The following is a 22,118-nucleotide window of genomic DNA, read 5'->3' as shown; positions in this document are numbered from 1 at the left end:
CAGATGCAGCCGCTACCTGGCTGCCAAATCCCAGTTTCCTGTGGGGGCTGGAGCTTTGGACATCTCTGTGCCAGCCCCGCAGCCATTGCTGCTCAGAGGCCCACAGACGATGATCCCTCTGTCTGGCAGCCGCTCCTCTGGTTATTTATGGCTTTGTTTTCTCTGATAAATCTCAAAGTTGTAACATTCAGTTCTTCCCTAGGCTCTCAGGGCAGTGCTGGTCCCTGTGTCACCAGTGGAGAGTGTTTCTCAGGCCAGGTCTGCCTTGTCCCTGCTCTGGCCATCCATCCCAGCCAGGCTGCAGCTGCCTCCTGCTGCTCTGGCTGGGTGCAATACTGGTGACATCCTCATGGCGCTGTGCTGTGGAATGAAGGTGCCTCTTCCCACCCATATCTCTTCTGCTGGTGTCTGGGCCACTCCACTAAGCCCCAAGCCAGGCTTGTGCTTGGCTTTTGGGGTAGTAGCATGGAGGGGAGCAACACTGCACCCATGAGGGGATGAAACCCCCGTGGGAAAAGCGCTGCCTGGCAGCAAACCTGGGAAAGCCAGGGCAGGCTTTCAGCATTTCCTGTGCCTGACTGCATCTGCTTCCACCAAGGTGCTGCAAACCTGGGGCAGGGGGTCACAGCCCCAGAGAGAAGGGGTTCCCATGTGCTCCATCTCTCCCTGTTAGGGAAAGCCAGGGTACTGCCCTGCGGCTCAGGCTGCTGCAAGGTGAAACAGATGAAGAAGAAACACCCAGACAGAAAAAAACACCTTCAATACTTGAAGGCTGTGTTATTTATTCCAACAGTTTATATAGTTTTATCAAACCATCTTTAACACAAAACATGTCTCCTAAAAGAGAGAATGGTGTGAGATCCTACCAGAGATCATTTCAGCTAACAGCTTGCAAAGTTAAGCCTGAATTTCAACAGTCAAACCAGCAAAATGTTTTTTCCCCCTCCCCTTAACGATATCTTAAAACGCTAAAACCGTAAGAAAAAGATGCTTGTGGCTGGTGCTGCTGTGTCTGTAGGTGGAGCTCCTCCACACAGGGCTGTGCTTTGGTCCTTTCCTGATGCTAAGCGGCAGCAGCACAGGTGAGTGGTGCTTGACATGAGGCAGCTGGGCTGGTGGGGGTCCCTTCCCCACTGCCCACCCCGACCAGAGGCCACATGGACACTCCAGAGGCCAGGTCAGGTCTAAGATGCAGATGAGGTTGAGGCTTAGAAAAAAATCCAATAAACTTAATATCTAATCTATGAAAACAGAATAAATAATAGTCTAAATTTGCAAAGGAGGAAGGTACCTTGGACAGGAAAGTCTGCTCTGTCTATTATTACTGAAATTGTTTTTTCCCCTAGGGGAAAATTGCAGCTAAGGCATCTTGAGAATGGCTCATATCACTACAACCACGCAGTGTTGCTCTAAATCGTTTGGGATGGGAGCAGAAGTCTTTTGGAGGTGCCAGTCCTTGCACAGCATCTTGTGGCTCTCTAAACAAAAATGGTTGCAGCAGAGGCATTTGACAGACAACTTGCTGTTCCAGGTTGGGTTTTTTTGTCCCCAGATTCAACAGCAAATTCTTGTTTAATGTTGACAGTCAGGCCCTCCTCCTGACCATCCCACCCCTGGTAGACCGTCATGGGGAGGGGCTGTTTTCTTGCCCCTTTGGTCTTGCTCCAGGGTCATTCTCAGATGTAGTGGCATCTCTTTGGCTTTCTGTAGAAGGGAGGATTGGGAAGAAAGCACAGTTACACTTTGGTAAGGACACAACCAGTAATTGCTATAGCTGATTTTATTCAGATTGCCACCCGAGGACCTATCACTACCCTCCCATGGCCACATCTCTGGTGGAAGAGTACTGCGTTCTCCCTTTGTGTTCCTGGAGTACAAACACTTCTCAAAACAACTGGTAATGCTGGGAGGGAGTGTCAGGGCAGGGATGTACTCTCCTTGTCTAACCTAAGAAGGCAACGTGCAAGCCTGGCAGCTACCTGGGTTGGTCTCTGCTAGAAGAGCTCTAATTTGTGCTAATTCCACAGGGGATGGACACATGCTAGTACAGACATGTTGGGGTAATGTGCTTTAGAGTGGATTTATAGTTACAGCTTGCAAGTTGGGAGAGTAAAAGAGTAAAGGGCAAAAAATGAGTTTATCCTCTGCAGCAGTGCTGTGTGTTTTGTTGCTGAATAGTGAAAGCAGGTTTGCTTGGGCTCTGAATGGAGGATTCGTACTTCTTGCAGTCAGCTGGTCAGCGTGTGTTGAGCTGGGTGATGCTGCTGCCATGCTTGGGCTAGAGGGAAGGTCTGGAGGTGGCTGGTGGTGTAAACAATTACTCCTGTTGCTATTTAAAATGCTTCAGGACTACCTGAAGGCTGATTTCAAAAAAAACAACACAAAATCAACCAAACAAGAAAGAGCAAACCACAACCTGCCCCACACTTGATTTTTATAAAGCCTGAGAGCTGGCTGGTGAGTAATTTGCCCTGGGATGGCTCTCAGTCAGTCCAGGTCTTGTTTCAGCACTAGTGCCTCTGCAAACCAGTTGGGCAAAGGGCCTGGCTGAGCGTGTGCAGGTCCTGTGCTGGGAACCTTGCGACCGTCCCATTGGCTGCAAGACCCCCTCAACCTGGGGAATCTCCCACCAGCCGAGTACCCAGCCAGTACAGAGGCACTGGTTGCAGCGAGGAATGGGATGTTTCTCCTGAGCATCTCTGTGATGCTCTGAGAGACAGCACCAGTGAGGTGTGCAGTCATCGTGTGCTTTGCCCTTCCAGCACCAGGAGCTGTGCTTACTGGTGTCTGGGGCAGCTCACCTGCTCCTTCAACGGCGAGGTCGCCTAGGTCCTCCGTCAGCTTGCGCATGCTGATGGTGGTTGCATCTCGTTGGATGTCGTGGACGGCGTTCCTCCGACCAGCCCGATCGCAGGAAATGAAGTCAGTGTAGGTGCTGGACTCTACCTCCATTGCATCTCTATCTGCCTGCAAAACGCTGCGGAGAAAACACAGCTGTGAGGTCAAGGATGTTCGGCAAGCCTCAAGTCATGGCTCCCTCCAGGTTAGGTTACTCTGTGGAGTTAAATTACAGCATGAAAAAAATAGTCCCTGTAACTCTGCTCCGGTTCCTCTAACAGCAGCTACTGCAATCTCAGATATCAACCCCGTCATGGGCGTGCAGGCTGACCCACCGTGTTGGGTGACCCACCGTGCCAACTGACCCACCGTGTTGGGTGACCCACCGTGCCAATTGACCCACCGTGTTGGGTAACCCACCATGCCAGGTGACACACCGTGTTGGGTGACCCACCGTGCCCGGTGACCTACCGTGCTGGGTAACCTGCTGTGCCGTGTGACCCACCGTGCCAGCTGAGGGCAGGTAGGCAGGAAGGATTTGTCCCGGCTGCCTTACGAGCCTGTGTTCTGCCTTCCCATTGCAAAGCAAGGCAGAGGAGGGGTTTCACTCTCTCCTACTGAGGTTGTGGCTTTCTCCTTCAGGAGCTGCAAGGTCACTTGCAGCAGCTTTTTTCTACAGGAAAGGCCCTCCTTCCTCAACAAAATGCCACGGGAGCTTTGAATGGAGGCAAAATTTGGCTCCTGGCACTGCTGGGGGGGGAGTGAAGGGGTGCTGATCCAGCCTGAATGTGTAATGGGAAATGATCAGGGCCCTGACAGATACCCGCAGGAAAGTCAGGGGAGCAGGAGAGTATTTTACAGGTACAGGGCTTTGGATCTGTACTGGCCTCCACTGGTTGTCAAATGTCACTGAGAAAGCATCGGGCTGGGCAGCTTCAAGATAAACCCTTTAACATGTGAAACTCAGCCCTTCTGTGCAATGTTTGGATCCCTTCACTCCCGGCTTGTGTCTGTGCCAAGCACAGAGCAGGAAGAAAGGCTCGGAGTGGCCACTCATCACTCACAAGCTTTGCTGTGAGCCAGCTCTTAGTTCAGCCTGACAAGTCCTTAAGCTGTTGGGGTTTTATTTTAGCTGGTTTAACTTGCCAGCGTTTGTACAGCAGGCAGAGCCCAGGGACCTCAGCAGCTCCGGGAACGTATCGCAGGCGTCTTGGCTCCCGGGCACAGAGCTAGCGAACGCACGCTGCCTCTGCACTGGGAACCGGGTGCTCGTGGTTCCTGCCCCTGTTTACTCAGTTTGGCATTTCGTTTTCCTGTGTGGAAGCTGGAGATTAATCGTTGTCTTGTCTGTGATTCCACTCACTGTAAAAAATATCTGCTGGCAGACAACCAGCCTGCACCATTCCTGTGCAGGGATCGCACTCCTCACCGTGTAAGCCCCAGTGTTATGGCAGTAGAAGGAAGATGATGCTGAAGACGTGATGGCCAGGACAAAAGAGGTTAAATTCTCTCAGTTCCCAGACTAAGCAGGGTGCAGTCACCTGAAGCCAGCAGTTTCCTTTCAGCCCCAGGGACTCTTCTCTTGATGACAGCTGAGGGAGCTGCTGGCACCAGCACACTGGTGGGACCTGGGGCTTGGCCCACCCAGACCTCTTGGGAGAATCTGCTTCTCCAAAGCCAGGAAATCCTTGTAAACACTTTCCTCCTCCCAGGACTTGGCATCCATCTAGCCCCTGTCAAATGAGCCCCAGGAAAAGCCGCATCCTCTGCCCCATGAAGAGATTTCTACTATTTTTCCTTGATTTTCCTCCTTCCTTCCCAGCTCTGCCCTTCTCAGGACAAAGTGCCTGCCATGGATGCAGGAGGCTGGCTGATCTCAGTGAGAAAATCACATTTTCCCTGGGACAGGACAAGCATCCATCATTCCTAGACAAGTCCCCCTTGCAGCTCATGGGAGCCCAGAGGCTGCTGACCTTCTGTAGCTGCCAGAAAGTTGTCACATGGACTTGGGAGGCTTCACTTAGAGCGGTCCACACAAGCCTGGGTCCATCTCCACATCAATGAGGCCAGTCCAGAGGCGATATGCTCAGGAATCTTTCCCCTTGCACTGGGAACTGGACCACCTAGTTCCTAGGATGGACTCCACAAACTGGGGAGCAGGATCCGGGCAGCCCCCAGGAGGCAGCGTTTTCCCCGTGTCCGTCTATGTAGCTGCCAAGAGGAGATGTGCTTATCTGCTGCAGCGCTGTGCCAAGTGATGACAAGCCCCATCGCATGGGAAAAGGATGGGATCGTGTGTTAAAACAGGGCAAGGAACCCAGTGTGCAGGTCCTGCTGGGGAAGGTCTGTGTCCCAGCTTGGTGGCCGGGAGGTGGCGGGAGCGATTTACTTATTCCCCGTGGCTGGGAAGGCTCCTGTCTTCAGCTCTCCTTGCGAGGAGCTGGAGCAGCGTGGATTTCTGAGCAAAGCTGTCAAATTTGTGCAGTTCCTTTGGGGTTTTCAAGGTGGGCGGCTCTCAAAAGCCTTGCAGGCAGATCCCTCCCGCTGGCAGAGATGCTCCAGCCTCTGCATCCAGGCAGCTGTCGGACCCAGGAGGTGATGGGAGCAGTCGCCTCACTTTTCAATAGAAACCCCTGATTTTTCAAAGAGCATTTTCACATTTCCAGGCAGACACAAAACAATTCAGTGGGTTTTTATTCAGTGGAAACATCTTTGAACATCTGCCAGGGACAAGAAAGGACCCACCTTCCCTCTTGCCCACACAGTTCAACCTGAAACTGTGTCACTGAGGACAGTCATTTAGCAGTGACTGTCAGGGGGATGCATCACCCACCAGGTTCCCACCCTCATTTTCCCATGCTCCTGTGGTCCGGTGGAGGGAATGAAGTGCCAGCTCTTGCCAGGCATTGCAGGAAGAAGCCTGCAGCACCGAATACACTGCACAAGGGTTTCCAGGGAGCTTCAAAGAGATGATTCAACACGTCCCCAGAGAGTTATATCCTGCCTCCCTTCCTTCCTTGCTGCTCACAAGAACAGAAACGGTCGCTGCAACCTCGCCTCAACATGTCAGCCCAAGGGATGGGGTAGAGGATGAGGATGTGTAGTGCAGTGATGAAGGCCACTGGCAGGCAGCTGGGACCTGCTGCCTGCTGCATGCACCTCAAAAGCTTTCTGTGCTGCTCAGAGGGAGAACGTGCCCCCTCCACTCTGGGGACATGGTGCTGCCTGTCCCAGAGCAGCTGGTATGAGTAAGGAAGCCCTTCACAATGGCACAGAGACCAGGCATGTCCCCAGAGCCACCTCTGCTCCCCTGCCCACTTGAATAACGTGGGCCTGCCAAACCTGTTGTTTGGCCTGAATTTATTTTTCCGTAGTATCTTACAAGGACTAAAAAACAGTAATGGTCTTGGCTTCGCTGGCGTGGATGCAGCTTCCAAAGTGGTTTTGCTGTCAGGCTGTAGCTGGGCTTGCTGGCATTTTCCAGGGAAGTCACCCAGCAGCTGACAGAGCAGCTGGCCCTGCTCTGGGGGTCTGTGGACAGGCCAGCCCTACACACACTGGGGCTGAATTTTAGCTATTTAGAAGGGCGATGCTAAGAAATCAAAAGGGTTAAATGCTGCTTCTGTGTTTTGGTAGAAGAAACTAGGGCCTTTCCTTCCGGCTAACTCAACGCTCCTCTCAGTGCTATGGACAAGCCAACATGTAATTCCCACTGCCCCCCCTGCTGACTTCTCTGTGGGGCAGAGCCCAGGGCCTACGAGCAAACGAGCAAACGGTTGCTGCAAATAGTATGAGCAGCAGCCAAATGGCAGGTTAAACTCCACACAGGGCCCTGTGTCCCAGCCAGCGACCAGGGTCTAACTCCGGGAGTCTGCATGGACGTTACAGTCACGCCCAGCCCCAGACTCCAGTTTCAAGGAAACCCTTCACATGAGATTGCATCTGTGCCGTGTCTAGGTTAAACTGTAAGCTTTTTATGGCTAGGAAGAGTTATTTTTGGACTCTGCACTGATGCTGGCTACCAGCGGCCTGCGCTGAATTCAGCCCACTTCCCCTCCACTGCCCGCTTTGCCCCTTTCTGCTCCGCCTCTCTTACCTCTCGCCTTCCTTAGCGTTCTCCTCTTCACCTAACACGCCTCTGCAGTCAGTGCAAAGGGCCTTTTGGTCAGAGAGAGTCCTGTTCGTCTCTGCATGGCATCTGTGGCACTTTTGGGCGTAAAGCAGCTTAACCTCCTGCTGAGACATCTGTGTCCCTTAGGGTAGGCCGCACAGCACTCCTGGGCTGGGGTTCGAAGGCTAAACACAGCAAGGGATTTCCCTGCCTAGCTAAGCCTGGCCTCATGACCAATCTCATAGCCTTCTATGTCATCACTGGCTGGGTATATGGAGGGAGAGCCGTGGATGTCGTCTACCTTGACATTTTATTTTCTGTATTTTATTGTATTAGTAAGATTGGTGCTTTGTCACTGTAGCACCTGCTCTTATATAGCTGTGTGGATACTGCCTTGTATCTAATGTTCTGTTGTCAAAGCACTATAGGAGGGTATACAATGCATCTCAATCTAATTTTTTTTATTTTAGGTCTTTCCTGTAACTTAAGCTGTTGGGACAAATTAGTATCGGGCAACAAATATCTTGCTGGTATTTATTTATGGGCTGCAAAGATTCAACTACAAGAGGCTTTCATCAAAGAGTATAAACTAAGTTGCTGTGGGAATTTTATTGTGACTACTCCTGTAGGAATAGTAAACAGAGACACCCAAAATAATAGCTATTAGGAGACATACACGGGATTTTTGGGACATAGCATACAGGTTAGAAAAGGGCAACTTATAAATTCATTTGGGTACTAGGAAAAGGACAACCCTTAAGATCAAAGAAGAGGGCAAGACCAGATAGACAACTAAGTGTTGTGGCTTGGAAGGTCTGCCGAGGGCTGCAACCCCTTTGGGCTGTGACTGCCCAACACTATGGCCCTTACCGGACCTCTTCTATCAGACACACCTATGTGGAAGCAGAGGATGGTCTTGTGTTTGTTGGAATACTGCAGGCTGGGAATAAGATAGTCAATGAGGGAATTTACAAGCTTCAATCACAAGGATGCAAACAGACAGTAATTGTACAACCCATAATTGTAATCTAGTAAACTTAACCTTCATGAATCTAGAAATTTGGAAACAGAAAAACAGAACTAAAATTGGACTTAAAATATATGGACTTGGAATAGACCCAGGTATAGTTATTAACATTGAAATAAAAGACCGGGTAACAGAATTGGTGTAGCACAGATTGTTATTTGACTCTTTTTATCATGAAATGGAAACAGGATATTGAAATATGAAATTCCCACAGTTGCTAGAAATCTATTTGTAAATCTTACTGAAAACATTGCTGAATGATTGAATATAACCAATTGTTATGTTTGTGGGGGACCTTATGGGCGGTGATTGGCTTACTGAAATCGGGCTAATCGTACTGGGGATATGCGGAGGATTGTTAATAATTGCATGTTCATTACCTTGTTTTACCAGGTTATACAAGGGATACAAGTATCTGTGGAACCTGCTGACTCAGAACCAGGGAAAGAGAAAACCCATTCCCTGAAGATACTAAAAACAGGAGAAGATCCAAAATTGATACCAATTCAGCAAGGGCTGAATCAAAACCCCAACTGGTATTATAAAAGAAGAAAATGGGGGATTGATATATGTCCATCTGATTCGTGATAATATGGAATAATATCGGGGCCGCATAATGAAACGTGACACTCTTATTATACCCTTGTGTGGCCAAATGTCAATAGTTTCCGGCGGGGTGGGGGGGTTGAGCGGCGGGGGGGGGGCAGTCCGGCCTGGCCCCGCCACTGTTGCCTAGCGGCACACAGCGTTACGCGGGGAAGCCCGTGGAGGCGCATGCGCAGTCCCTGTTACCTGGCTGCACAGCGTCAGACGGCGGAGACCCATACGAAGCACCCGTGCGAAGCCCGGTCGCTGGCCGGGACACCGACCAATCACAGAAGGAAGTTGCTACTCCCACACAGTATATAAGCACGAAACGGGAGCTATACAGCGTGCGTCTCGGTGGAGTGGAGACTCCCGGTGCTGTGTGTGTGCCCCAGTGCCCTTTGTTTGCCTTTATGCGCTTAATTGTTACTTTTGGTTATAATCCTGTTAGGGACTGAGTCATTTATCACAGCCCCAAGACCTCTAATCATTGGCTTTACCGGGTAGAACTGCCCGTTGCCGAGCGCCAGCTATCCTGAGGGAAACTTCGGAGGGACCCCGCTACTAGATGGTTCGATTAGTCTTTCGCCCCTAGACCCGGGTCGGACGACCGATTTGCACGGTCAGGACCGCTACGGACCTTCACCAGGGTTTGCTCTGGCCCCGCCCTGCCCAGCCACGGTTCACCATCTTTCGGGTCCCGGCACGGACGCTCACGCTCCACCGAGCCGAGCCGGGTGGCACCGGGCGAGACGGGCCGGTGGTGCGCCCGGTGCTCCCTCACCTTCATTGCGGGGCGGGCCCTGACTCGCACACGTGCTGGACTCTTTGGTCCGTGTTTCAAGATGGGTCGGGGGGGGGGGGGGGTAACCGACATCGCCACGGACCCCGGGCGCCCGAGCGCGGCCGGGGCGCACTGAGCGGAGTCCCCACCGGTTGGCAGCGGCGCCGGGGGCCAGCGGGCCCGGCCCCTCCGCGGTTCCCCCCGCCCCGCCGAACCGCGCACGCCGTTAAACACGCACGGCCCGGGGTAACGAAGGGCAGAAGGGGAGGAGGGAAGGGGGCGGCGGCGATGATCTCTCCCTCGGCCCCCGGATTCGGCGAGACACCTGCTGCCCGGGGGCGATAACACCCGCTCGCGCGGCGCCGGGCCACCTGCCCGCCCGAGCCCTTCCCAGCCGAGCCGGAGCCGGTCGCGGCGCAGCGCCGCGGAGGAAATGAGCCCGGCCAGGGCCGGACGCCGGAGGGGCGACGGTCCCCGCGCCGGCCCGGCCCCGCGGAATCTTTCCCCTTGCACTGGGGGCTGGACCACCTAGTTCCTAGAATGGACTCCACAAACTGGGGAGCAGGATCTGGGCAGCCCCCAGGAGGCAGCGTTTTCCCCGTGTCCGTCGATGTAGCTGCCAAGAGGAGATGTGCTTATCTGCTGCAGCGCTGTGCCAAGTGATGACAAGCCCCATCGCATGGGAAAAGGATGGGATCGTGAGTTAAAACAGGGCAAGGAACCCAGTGTGCAGGTCCTGCTGGGGCAGGTCTGTGTCCCAGCTTGGTGGCCGGGAGGTGGCGTGAGCGATTTACTTATTTCCCGTGGCTGGGAAGGCTCCTGTCTTCAGCTCTCCTTGCGAGGAGCTGGAGCAGCGTGGATTTCTGAGCAAAGCTGTCAAATTTGTGCAGTTCCTTTGGGGTTTTCAAGGTGGGCGGCTCTCAAAAGCCTTGCAGGCAGATCCCTCCCGCTGGCAGAGATGCTTCAGCCTCTGCATCCAGGCAGCTGTCGGACCCAGGAGGTGATGGGAGCAGTCCCCTCACTTTTCAATAGAAACCCCTGATTTTTCAAAGAGCATTTCCACATTTCCAGGCAGACACAAAAGACTCTCTTATCTCTCGCCTTCCTTAGTGTTCTCCTCTTCACCTAACCCACCTCTGCAGTCAGTGCAAAGGGCCTTTAGGTCAGAGAAAGTCCTGTTCATCTCTGCATGGCATCTGTGGCACTTTGGGGTGTTAAGGCAGCTTAAGCTCCTGCTTAGACATCTGTGTCCCTTAGGGTAGGCCGCACAGCACTCCTGGGCTGGGGTTCGAAGGCTAAACACAAGGTATTTCCTTGCCTAACTAAGCCTGGCTCATGGCCTGCTCCCACCCTGCTTTCCTTGGGGCAGGCAGAGGCAGCTGGCCTGCATGTGTTACTCTCCCCTGGGACACCAAAGGAACAGAGCCCTGCACCTCGGTCACCTTCACAGCCCTGGCAGGCAGCCCCTGGGGGCAGGGACTGGGACACTGAGGTCCCAAGGGTGGGAACCCCAGCAGACCCACGTCCTGGGGTGCTGCTGTCGGCCTGTGGCCCTGTGACAGCCCATTGCCAGCGGCAGTTGGCCCAACAGCTGTGGGTTCTGATTGGAGATGGCTCCCTCAGCCCACAGCCCAGCCAGGGACATGCTGCCCTGCCAGCTTGGTGTCGGGGAAGACAGCAGGCCTGCCAGTGGCCTAGCTCTCTTCACCAAAGACATAGGCCCTGACAATACCCTCATGTTCCCATGAGACAGGAAAAGTTACTCACACTGAGAGGATCTTAATAATCACATTCTCAAAACACAGCGGCCTTGATGATGGGTACAGACTGCCCTAAACCAAGAAGTTATAGGAAGGTACTTGGGAGTAACAGAACATGTTAAGAACCAGACATAATAAGATGGTCAAAACAGCAGGTGTGCGGATGCTTTTAGGCATCAAAGGTAAACTAATGCTATTTAGCTATAAGATATGCTTATCAGAACTCGTTATAATCAGTCAGTGGGGTGTAAACAGTGCATGGAACCAATTAGCAGTTTTTTAGCTTGCCACGTTTGCTGTAACAAATGTACATAATCTGTGTGATTTCACCCAATAAATGGCTTCACCTGAAATTCATATTGAATTGCATGTTGCCCATCTCCGATCTCCACAGCTTGGGTCACACCAGAGGATCTAACACACTCTTTTGCCCCCCAGATTTCTGGACTCCCACAGCCGCGAAGCCAAGCTAAGCCTTGCTGTGTTTCTGAGATGAAATTCCAAAGTTCTGCCTGGGAACAGAGATGCATCCCCATCTTCTACTCATCACATCCCATTTCTCTCCCCTTCACTGCCAACCTGCAGGAACCGAGGGATGAACTCGCCCGGTCGCCTTTGAGCTCTCCGCATCATGCGGTGCCCCTTGCCCTTTCATTCCAGGGTACAGTGACTATTATTAGACCTCTCCTGCTGGGGCTGGATCCATAACAACAGCAAAACATACTCAACAGCCCTGCTGGGCTTTTAAAATATTTACAGTGCAAGATGGTTTACTGCAGAGGGGGGCCTGGTCGAGCACAGAGACGGGAGCATGGGGATTTCTGTGCTCCCTGTGGGTCTGCTGTGAGGTTTCCTGCTGGGACAGTCACATCCAGCGAGGAGGAAAAAAAATCCCGTAGGGCTGAAGCCAGCACTTGAGGTCAGGGGGTTTCCACCAACTGTCTGACAACTTCCAGCTGGAATTTCAGCAAATTTTCCACTGGCTCTCGTCTGGGAACATGCATGAAGGGTTACACATCAAAGAAGGAGGGCTCTGTAACAGTGTTATTGGGGTTAGAGAGTATTTTTAGACCTGCGCTCGTGCCTTCAAGGCTTCGCTATGGCTCATGACCCCCATGCACTACAGCTTAGAAGCCAAGCTGAAGCTGCACAGCTCGGTCTGGTAGCAGCTACACATGCAACAAGCATTGGTAAGCTTGGTGACAGGGGCTGTGACAGACAGAGAGCTCCCCTGCTTTCCTGGTGGGTCTGTGTTCTCCAAAATATGGTGGTGGCAGGTCTTATTGGCCAGAATTGATGTGCCTCAAACTGCAGGGCCCAAAGTTTCCTGCCTGGGTGAGAAGCAGGGAGAACAGCAGCCTGTCCTCCTACCGGGGCATGTGTGTTCATCCCATGTGCTGAGCAGCTTCCTTCCTGGTGAGAATAGCATGGAAAAGCCCTACCATACTTTGGTGGTGAAGAGCTGCCAAGGTTGGGCATGGTGCATGGGTATTTTTGGAAGGCTTCTGCAGTGGGATTCCTTGTAATAACTCTGCACCCTCTGGCTCTTACGTTAAATACAACGAATTCAGCCAGCACAGACGTCACAGCTTCTCCAGCCACTGCAGTGGTTTTGCAGGAACAGAGCTTCTAGTGGAAAATTATAATTCATATAGGAGGAGAGCAGATACAGCAGAGGAACTGAGGCTTTGTGCCTATAAGCAGATCCCTTCTTTTGCCTTGCCCTTGTTTTACAGTAGAGATCACCCGATGCCTGTAGAACTGATAACTAATTGCTCAGCCCCAGGTTTAAAATTAGGCTGATTGACTCCTCCAGGACTTAACAAACGTTGTATGGAGCTTCTCTTGCTACCAAGCTCCCCAAACTTCCTCCCCTTTCTCCCCGGGCTCCAGCATGTCCCCAGGGGCTGCCACTGTTCCAGAGTATCTTCTGCTGCCCCACATCCTCCCAGCTAGCCAGGGCCTGGCTCCCAACTGATGTAAGAGAGACGCCAGCCGGATTTCAAAATCCTGGCTAACCCTTGGCATTGAGGTAGGGTGAGTCCTTGTGTGCGCTGGTGCAGTCCCCAGGGGAGAGGAGAAGGCTTGGGAAGGAGTGTTGGGGGGGGGGCAGTAGGGGATTGCTCAGTCCCATCAGCATCTTGTTAGTGACAGGATGTGTGGGCGATGGCAGGAGGGAGCTGCCTGTCCATCCATCCATCCGTCTGTCTGCCAGGAGGGTGGCCCCGCACCCAGTTCTAGCCACGCAGCACTGCCAGCCTGCTGCCCCGTGCCAGGAGTGGGTATCACCCCTCTGACTGTCCCCATGGGGCATGGGTGCTGAGCATCAGCTCCAAAAATCCTCTGCCACGGGAGGAATCACAGTTTGCCTTGGCAACAGGGGTTTGATGGAGTTCTCTGCTCCTCCCTCCCCTCAGCACGGAGCCTCGGCTGCAGCTTAAGCCTCTTCTGCAGCTTCTCACTAAGTTGATTAATGGAAATAATTGGTCTCTTCATGCATCTGGAGACAGTTGCCGTGACAGCAGTTGTATTTTTGTTTTGTTCCCAGGTCGAGCTTGTTTTTCACATCGCACAGCTTGAGGTGCTAATAAAGCAGAGCCCTCTGGTTCCTCCCCCACCACCAAAAGATGCACATCCCCAAGGGATGGGGGGGATCAGAGCAGGATGAGGCATGCTCAGCCCAGGGCATGGCAGGCTGGCACCTTGCTCTCCCACTGTTTTCACCCCCTCAAGCCATGCTTGCACTGCATGGATGCTGCTCCCTGACTTCTGCACAGCAAGGAACAGCAAGCTGGAGATCTCGTGTTCACCCAGCACAGCCATGAGCACCCATCTCCTTGGGAGCCACTGCAGTCTCTCTGTCCCCTGCAGAGACCCTCTCAAAGCTGTAAGGAGTACAAAGTACAAGTCCCTTCTCTGTAATTTTATTTTCTCCCAACTTCTTATTTAGCTGCCTTCATGTGTCAATGTGCAAACAAACCCAGTGACTGTGAGGAGGATCTCCTAATGCCTGAACTTGCAAAGCAGTTGAACCACAGAGCAGACACTTTAAACCCTTCAGCTGCTCTTGCTGGCATGCTCCACAAAGAACCATGTACTGTCCCCACTGATGATGAGTGGACACCCCATCACACCCGGGGCCATGGGATAGATTCCTTTGCGGTGGGGATTCCCTCTAGACTCTGGTTCTCTGTCTTCCCCAGAATCATTCAGGAAGAAAAGTCCCTACTGCATTTCACCACAAAGGCTGGGAACTCCCCAGTGGTCCTACAGCTCTTCTGATCACACCTGACCCTTGACTACACATCACCTACTCAAACCCCACCTGAGCCCAGGGATGCTCACCCCCAGCACAACCTCCCCAACACCTTGCAGGCTTCCCTGGGCAAGGAGTCAAATAAGTCAGAGGAGATGCAGCTGGGGCTGTCTACTAGCACAGCTGCATTTGCCATGTATAAAAGGAAGGTAAAGGGCCAGTAGGTCTTGATGGGATAGCTCTGCTTCTGGGTGGAGAAAGATCTTTCTATAAGGACAGAGGTAAGCAAGGATGCATCTTTATTTTAATGCCTGCTAAGAAAAGGAACATTTGTCCAGCTTTTCTTTGTAATCTAAGTAGTTGTGGTCTGATGCTGTGTGAAAGCAGTGCTAGTATGGCTGGGAAGGAGAGCTCAGCTTGGAAGAGATGCTGTGATGAAGTTTTGGCTGCTGCTAGTTGAGGAGGCTTTGCTTGGCACAGTGTGGGTGAAACTGAGTTACCTGCCTTGGCTCTTCCTCCTCATCCTGGCTTGCATGATCCCCCAGGAACTCGCATCCAGGGCCTGCATCCAAAGAGCGTGTCTGACTCATTGTGTGGTAAGGGGCTGAGCAAGATGCTGTGAAACCTCCTGAGGTGTGAGAGCCCTGGCAGGTCCCAGTGGTTCCTAAAAATAGCCAGGGCACCTCTTAAGGATGTCACTGTGGAATGAGGCTGATTAGCAAAGCCAGGCTTAGCTCTGGTCCCTGCACAGGAGACAGCCATCCACAGAGCTCCCAACCTGGGGCAGGGGGAAGGTCTGAGAAGGACTGAGTGACTGGGATGGTGTGATGGGTGCTTTGCATGCCATGGAAATGGGGAGCGTGGGAGCTACATGTATGCTGGCAGTGAGAGGTGGCTGAGATACCCATTTTGGGTAGCCTCATGCTTCTGTTGCCCACCAAAATGAGTGCTTTTGCTGTGTTACCCTGCTGGGACCCCCACTTGGGCACAGAAAGCTCTGCTGGCCTGTACACCCACTTCTCTGAGTGTTTGTGTGATGGATGGGGATCTTTTTGCCCATCTGTGTCAGGCGACAGTGACTTCTGATCCATTCTGTGAGCAGGGTACAGGGTCCTTCTCTCAGCAGGAGTCACCAGGGAGGTGACATCTAGAGATCAGTGGGAGTGGCACTTGAGACAAGCCTGTAGTGTTACACCCGTCTGCTCAGAGATCATGGCAAGTTATCTTAGGAAAGGGAAAGCTTCTAATGACATGACTGCCAGCTACTTTATGGTCCCTAAAAATGCAGCCTGGTGCAGGAGGACACAGGGCATCTCCAGCACAGGTGTGAAAGATGCTGGGTCCAAGAGACAAACTGCTCTGAGACCTGCAGGATGAATGTCTGAGATCCTCAATCGCCAGATCTGCAAACAATACGGGATGGGCAGCTCTGTGTAAGGGGAAGCTCAGCACAGCAACAGGAGAAAGTGCAAGGTGATCTGAGGGCTGAGGAGATGCTCTGAGCACAGGAGTGAAACCACAGAAAGGACAGCCTGAGCTGGCACACCTGCTGCTTACACTAGTGCCACAGAAGGTTAAGCTTCAGGGCTTCCCTGGATCTTGCTGGCATGGCTCTGTGTGTGGAGCAAAACTAACTTTCACAGCTCTGTGCAGAGTGTGCAGCCTGTGAGCAGGATTTGTGCACCACGTCCCTGTCGATGGCAGGGGAGATGCCACGCAGCACAGCTTGTCCCTAGAGTCAGCATTGTTACATGGTGTGGTAGAGGTACGTGGCTGGGATGTATGGGAATCGTTACAGCAGCATTGTTGGTGGCTTTTTCCTCTTAGCTTTCTAGTGTCTATTAATTCAGAATATAGAGAGGTCAAATAACTCTCTGAAACAGGAAGGAAAAAACCTCATTCCTGTTAATGCAAAAGCTCCCTATGAATAAAAACACAGTGTGAATCCCTAGTTATAAATAATAATAAATATTATATAGTGTGAATCCTACCTGATTTAGTTGACTTTCCTTCTGGACATGACTTCAAACAAGCTTCGTACGCAGCAGGGCAGCAGCTTCTGGGGGAGGAAAAGAAAATACACGTAAGAAAACACTGCGCTTCCCAACGAAAGTGCAGATATAGCTCAGCTGCTTTTTCCACCATATGTCACCAGGGCAGCAAAGGGGACGTGGGGTCAGGCAGGGCTGCTCAGCTGGAGCCTGGCTCGGCAGGCTCAGAGAGCCTGGGTGAAGGGCTGTGGGATGGCTGTGCTGGTGTGGCACCTTCTGGGGACGGCGTGTGCACTGAGATTTGGCCGCTTGTGTCCGAGCGCAGGGGAAGTCCGGCTGGGGGCCCAGCTTCACAGAGATGTGCTCTTGGGTTTTGCTTCTCCTTTTGTTAACGTCATGTGGGTGTGCTGGGGAAAACCAAAGCGGCTCGTGTCCCCTGACCTGCATCACAGGGGGACCCGGCAGCTGCCTGGAGAGTATAAATGAATATTGGTTTGCAGCTCCACTGCTCTTTAAAGAAGTGAAACTTCCATATCAGCTTCTCTGAGGCCAGAGGGGAAGTCTGATCTGGTACTTTGTCACCTTGCTCAGTCCGTCTTCTGCTCCTTGGGTTTCTCTGCTGCTTGTGCACAGCTGTGCCTTCTCCCACTGCCCCTCTCAAGACATTTCCTCTGTGGCCTTAACATCTGCGGGTGCTTTGCAATCCCCTGACCCGCAGAGCCTGGCCAACGAGGCACTTGCTTATTTTAGCAGCTGTTTCAGCTTTCAGGCTTCTTGGAACATCATGGACTGTTTTTTTTTCACATTGTCCCAGGGACAAATATTAGCAGAACAGAAAGGAAGATATGAACCCATAAACTATATAAGCAGTAGCTCATCCAGCAATTCATCTGTCTGGCCCATCCTGGTTGAGCACCACTCTGACTGAAACTATTTCCCATAATTTTCTGAGCTGGGACAGATCAATGGCCTCTTTCTTTATTTTTTTTTGACCCACTTTTAAAGCTCTGTAGCTGTTGGAGCCAACCACTTGCTGGCTCTGGCCCTGTTTCAAGGACAGGGCACTTGCTGCTCCTGTGTGTGTCGCTTTGCCCATCTGTTAAATGGCGCTATTAATACTCGCGCCCCTCGCGAGATGCCTCAAATACTTGAAAAGCACTTTCAGATCTGCAGATGACTGGCTTACAGAAGTGGAAAATACTAATTATGACCATGACATTAGCCAAACAGACATGGGGACTTAACAATGTATTTGTTGTTAGTGTTTACCCCATTTCCAGTGAAGTGCTTACTGGAAACAGCGAAACGGAAGAGAAACAGCATTCCCACAACTCTGGGAATATGCATCACCCTTTTGGGGCACCAAGCAGGCAAACAAAAGCAGGAAGGAAGAAAGGCAGCTTTGGAAATCTATGAGCCTTTATTTTCTTCCTTTGCTTTCCTGCCTTGCTCTGGCTTGTGTGAGAAGCAGCCCAAACAGTTAAACCTCCAGCACTTGAGATGTGTTGCAAAATATCTCAAAATATGTGGCCCTCTGCCAGGGGAAGCTTAAAGCAAATTGGAGCAATGATGCTCTGAACTGTAAGTTATCCCTGAGCAGCCCTGGTCCTAATGGGATGTGGGGGGTAACCCCACTATCTCAAAAACCCCCACAGATTTTGCAGATGCAAGCTCTTAAGCAACTGCTATTAGTTTTCCAGCCCTGCAGCTTTGGCTCTGGCTACATGTTTCTCCACACAGCCCTCACCTGGGGATCTGGAGTCTGCACCTCTGAAGCTGGGCCACTTGCTCCATCCCCTAAGACTCATCCTCTGCTGTTTGATCCACCCTGCTGCTCATGGGTGATGGGCAGAGCTCTGAAGATCATTCTGCAGACAGCCCTGGCAGTGTTCCTCATGGGAAACTTGGGGGTATAATGATGCTGAGGTGGATTACTCCAAGCAGCATGACTATGGGTGAGCTAAAGTAACTTGTTAAAGAACTTTATACATTTCCCAATCTAGTCCTATGACCCATCAAGGTACCATGGATTATTCTGGGACCCATGTGGAAATATTCATTGGATAACTATCCATACCCCATCCAGAATTAATTACAAAGGCATCAGCACGGTGTATGTGTTTGGGGTTCAGCTTCCCTCCATGTTTATCAGCTGTTACCCAAATGGAACAGACATGAAACAAACTGAGTGTGCTCAGCACTGCTTCAAACTGCATATACCTTCCAAACAAACCCATCATGATTGCTGGCAGAATTCAGCATTATTCTACGCAACAGCTGTTACGTTGTGGCTTTTGATCCCGAGAGGAAATCCTCTCTGGTTTCAAGCAAGGTGCTGGCAGCAGAGCGAAGGTCATTCTTGTGTCTCCACTCGGGGTAAACAACAGGCTGTACACATCACTGATCAGCACAGGAGCCCAGTCCTCCCAGAGCAGACTGGGAGACTCCTCACTGGGTGCCCTGTCCCCAGCAGCAGCTGGTGTTCCTGGCCTCAGAGGTGCAAGAATGCTTGCAATTGTAGTGGTATGTTTTTCATAAGTCACTAATTGCTCTGAACCAGGTTTTATAGTCCTTTAAAATGTGTACCCTCTTAATCATCCCCAGGATTGCTTCGTTACAGAGATAACTGCCTGATATCTATTAAAATGCCTTCTGAGCTCTTTGTTCCAGTGGTATCTCCTGGTAATGAGCACTACAGATTAATTACACTTTGTGGGAACAGTAATCCCAGTCAAGTTGATGACACACTGGTGGGGGTATGTTTGGCTTATTACATCACTGCAAACATCAACAAACGCTGGCACTTTGGCACTCGCCAGGGAGTTCCCTGGGCAGCAGCTCGTAACCATCAATGTGTGTGCATGGAGCCAGCATGGAGCAGCTGTGCAGAGAGCCCCGAGCTTCTCTGGGGCTGTGCTGGGGAGGAAGCCTTTGGGAACTCCTGTGCAAACCACAAATGGGTGGTGTGAAGTATGGATCCCTATCGGCTGTAAGGGAGATAAGAGTTTTGAAGGGGGAAATCATAGTCCATCGAAAGGTGTGTCATAGTCCAAGTGCTGTTCTTCTAGCTGAGTCCTGGAGCAATGTCTTGACCACCCCATGAGGAGCTGGAGACAAAGTCCATGCATGAGCTGACTCTCCCCTTCTTGCTGACTGGTGCCTGGGAGCAGCTCCCTTTAGGACTTGGCTCTTCCTAGTTGTAGGATAGAGACAACTGGAAGTGTGGGACTTTCCCGCTTTCCCCCCCATCCTCTCTACAATGGATGCTGTGATGGAAAATTTGTTTTCCAGATCAGTCCATAGACACAGCTTTGACACTATGGAAAGCCTTAAGAGCATGGAAAAACAGTTGGTCCAGGCAGGTGTTGAATGTGAAAGTAGGAGAGACTGGAAAAAGGTGGCATAGAAAGGTAAACAAGAACCGCGGTTAAAGCCTCTGCTGCTCCTTATGGGCATGTAGAGTCATCCCTGATTCTGCTACAGGCTTTGTATGAGCCCAAGAAAATCATCTGGCTTGTCGGCAGCCCCTGTAAAATTGGAGTAATGCTGGTGTTTGGTTGCCTACACAGGCTGGAGGGATTGATGTGCAGCAGTATGCTGTGAGAACTGGCCCTGACTGTGGGAGCTCAGGAAACATTAGCAACTTGGAAAATGTTTTCCATAGTTATTCTGGGGGCTGGGTTGTATGCCTGTGGTCACTCTGCTGAGGGGGCTCAGAAGTAGAGATATGTTTCTTTGGAATAAGAGGTTAAGTGAAAAAAGCAGAACTCTGAATTCTTGCTCCCTGTGTGCCTGTACATCTCAGAATCAGCCACTGAGTACAGAAATGTCAGGTGGTGGATAGATACTTGGCTACGACCATTCCTTGGTTCTCACCTCTCCAGGACCAAGCTACCTACACTGGGAGCCTCTGTGTGGTGCTTAATGATCTCCCAATCTTTAAGGCACTAGTCTGTGCTGTCTGGAAGCTGAAAATGATGGTGTAGGGAACCTGTACATCCACAGGGAGCTTGGTCTGAAGGACTCAATGCCCTGTTCTGTGCTTCAGGTATATTAAACACTATTGGTGCATCTGTGTTTGTAAATGGCAATTTAATCTACATCTGCACCATGAATGACTCCAGCCATTGAGGATCTCCAGCCTCTACCACCCAGCCAAGCCATCCCCATCCCACAAGTTTTGCTCTGCCGCAGCATTGCCATTGCAGCTGCCTCTTGGGCATTAGACCCAAGTGTGTCTTCCTCCTAGTTTGTGCCACAAGCCCCGATGCCCAGGGCATTGCTTCTGGGTTCACAGCTATAGTGGGCTCTTGTTCTCTGGACCTGTTCACCCCTTCTAAGCAAAAGGAAACGTTTCCCAAGCCCCCTTTTGGGGCCAAGGCATTACATGCACGTGAAAGCTCACCACCACGGCTTGCTACCAGCTGCTCAGGGGAATCCAGAGAGAAGAAAGACACACAGTTCTGAGGTGGAGGAATTTGCAAAGCCTCCTGAGAATACCACCGCACAGCAGTTCTTTTTTTATCCCAAGTCTTTGCCTTTTAAAACATTTGCTTCCAAAGCTGGATGCCAGCAAGTCTCTGAGCCTGCTTCCGCTGAAGCCTGCTCTGCAAAGCCTTTGCCCTGGTTTGAAGGGGAGCCCTGAGCAGCTTGGCAGCTCCAGACAGCCCTAAGGATGGATTGACACCGTGGCCCCTGCACGGACGGCAGGCACACTGGGTGCCTTTCCTGAAGGCTGGCATCAGTTCCTGCGTGAGCTCAGAGCCACCCGGTGCTGGAAGGGATTCCCTCCAGCAAGTTGCTCGGAATAAATGGACGCATGTCAGAAATGAGGCCAGAAATCCCCACGGGGGTCACTGATCCACGGTCCTTTGTGATTTCTAACCGCTGAGCCTGTTTTCCCTGCTAGCCCTTCGCAGTGAGTAGAGATCTGCATTATTTCCCAGCGAAACAGCAGCCACCTCCCTGCCATCAGCCTACAAACTGTCTCTCCCAACAGCACAAAACCCGGGATGCAGTGTAGTTTTTTCAGCCCATGGTTTGTAGGCAGGGGAAAAAAAACCCCAAACAGTTAAACCCCAATCTCACCAGTCACAGTCAGTTAGCTAAAAGTTCACTGTATCCCTAAACAAATCACCCCTTCGCAGAGCAGCTCCATCTCCCGTGCCAGGCAGGTCTCCTGGCCACCGACCATCCCAGCCCGTTGCCCACAGCAGCATGCGCAGCCCTACTTACAGCCACCTCTGTTCCTGCCGTTCTTGAATCCCAGTTTCCGCGGTCCGGAGGCTGAGGAAGAAATCAAGGCTGGCTTACACCCTCCTGGCGGCTCTGCCCGCTGTGGCGAGCAGCCAAGGCGGCCGGGGGTGTCGCAGCCGGTTTCAGACTTGCAGTTTCCTTGTACTGGGAGCTGCTAAATGAAGTTGCACTTCTGGGGCCGAGGGGCGTGTTCTCCTCCCCTCCCGAGTCAGTCCCTGCCTGCTGTAATCCAATGCTCATCCCGATGATGTCAAGCAGCTACTGCTCAGCTCCTACCTTACAGTCGGCAGGAGGGATCCGTTTCCTTTTCACAGGGATCTTTGTTTAGCTGTGCCTTGTAACCCCATATCCCAGCAGCTGCGGGTGCCTGAACATCCTCCCTTCAATGCTCGGTGCTGTGGCTCTTGCCGTAGGGCGCTTCCTCCTGCCCGCTGCTCCCCTGGGTTGCTCCAGCGCATCGCTCGGATGTACGTCTCAGCTGCATCCCACCAGTCATCCTCTCCATGGGGC

At 51.9% G+C, this 22,118-nt stretch overlaps 1 protein-coding gene across 1 annotated transcript; it reads right to left on the bottom strand.

The window, feature by feature from the left end:
- Positions 1–741: 741 nt before the first annotated feature.
- On the bottom strand, positions 742–21,734 carry PKIG (cAMP-dependent protein kinase inhibitor gamma). The gene is made up of 4 exons (XM_084271411.1): positions 21,588–21,734; positions 16,353–16,420; positions 2,802–2,977; positions 742–1,704 (listed from the first exon to the last, which is right to left on the bottom strand). The coding sequence occupies exons 3-4, from the start codon at positions 2,950–2,952 to the stop codon at positions 1,625–1,627; spliced, it is 231 nt and encodes a 76-aa protein (XP_084127537.1). The 5' UTR covers positions 2,953–2,977; positions 16,353–16,420; positions 21,588–21,734; the 3' UTR covers positions 742–1,624.
- Positions 21,735–22,118: the final 384 nt, after the last annotated feature.

The sequence above is a fragment of the Gallinula chloropus genome (genome assembly GCF_964237585.1).
Source record: "Gallinula chloropus genome assembly, chromosome: 16".
In the NCBI taxonomy this organism is placed as follows: domain Eukaryota; kingdom Metazoa; phylum Chordata; class Aves; order Gruiformes; family Rallidae; genus Gallinula; species Gallinula chloropus.
This window is presented reverse-complemented; position numbering and strand designations above follow the sequence as displayed.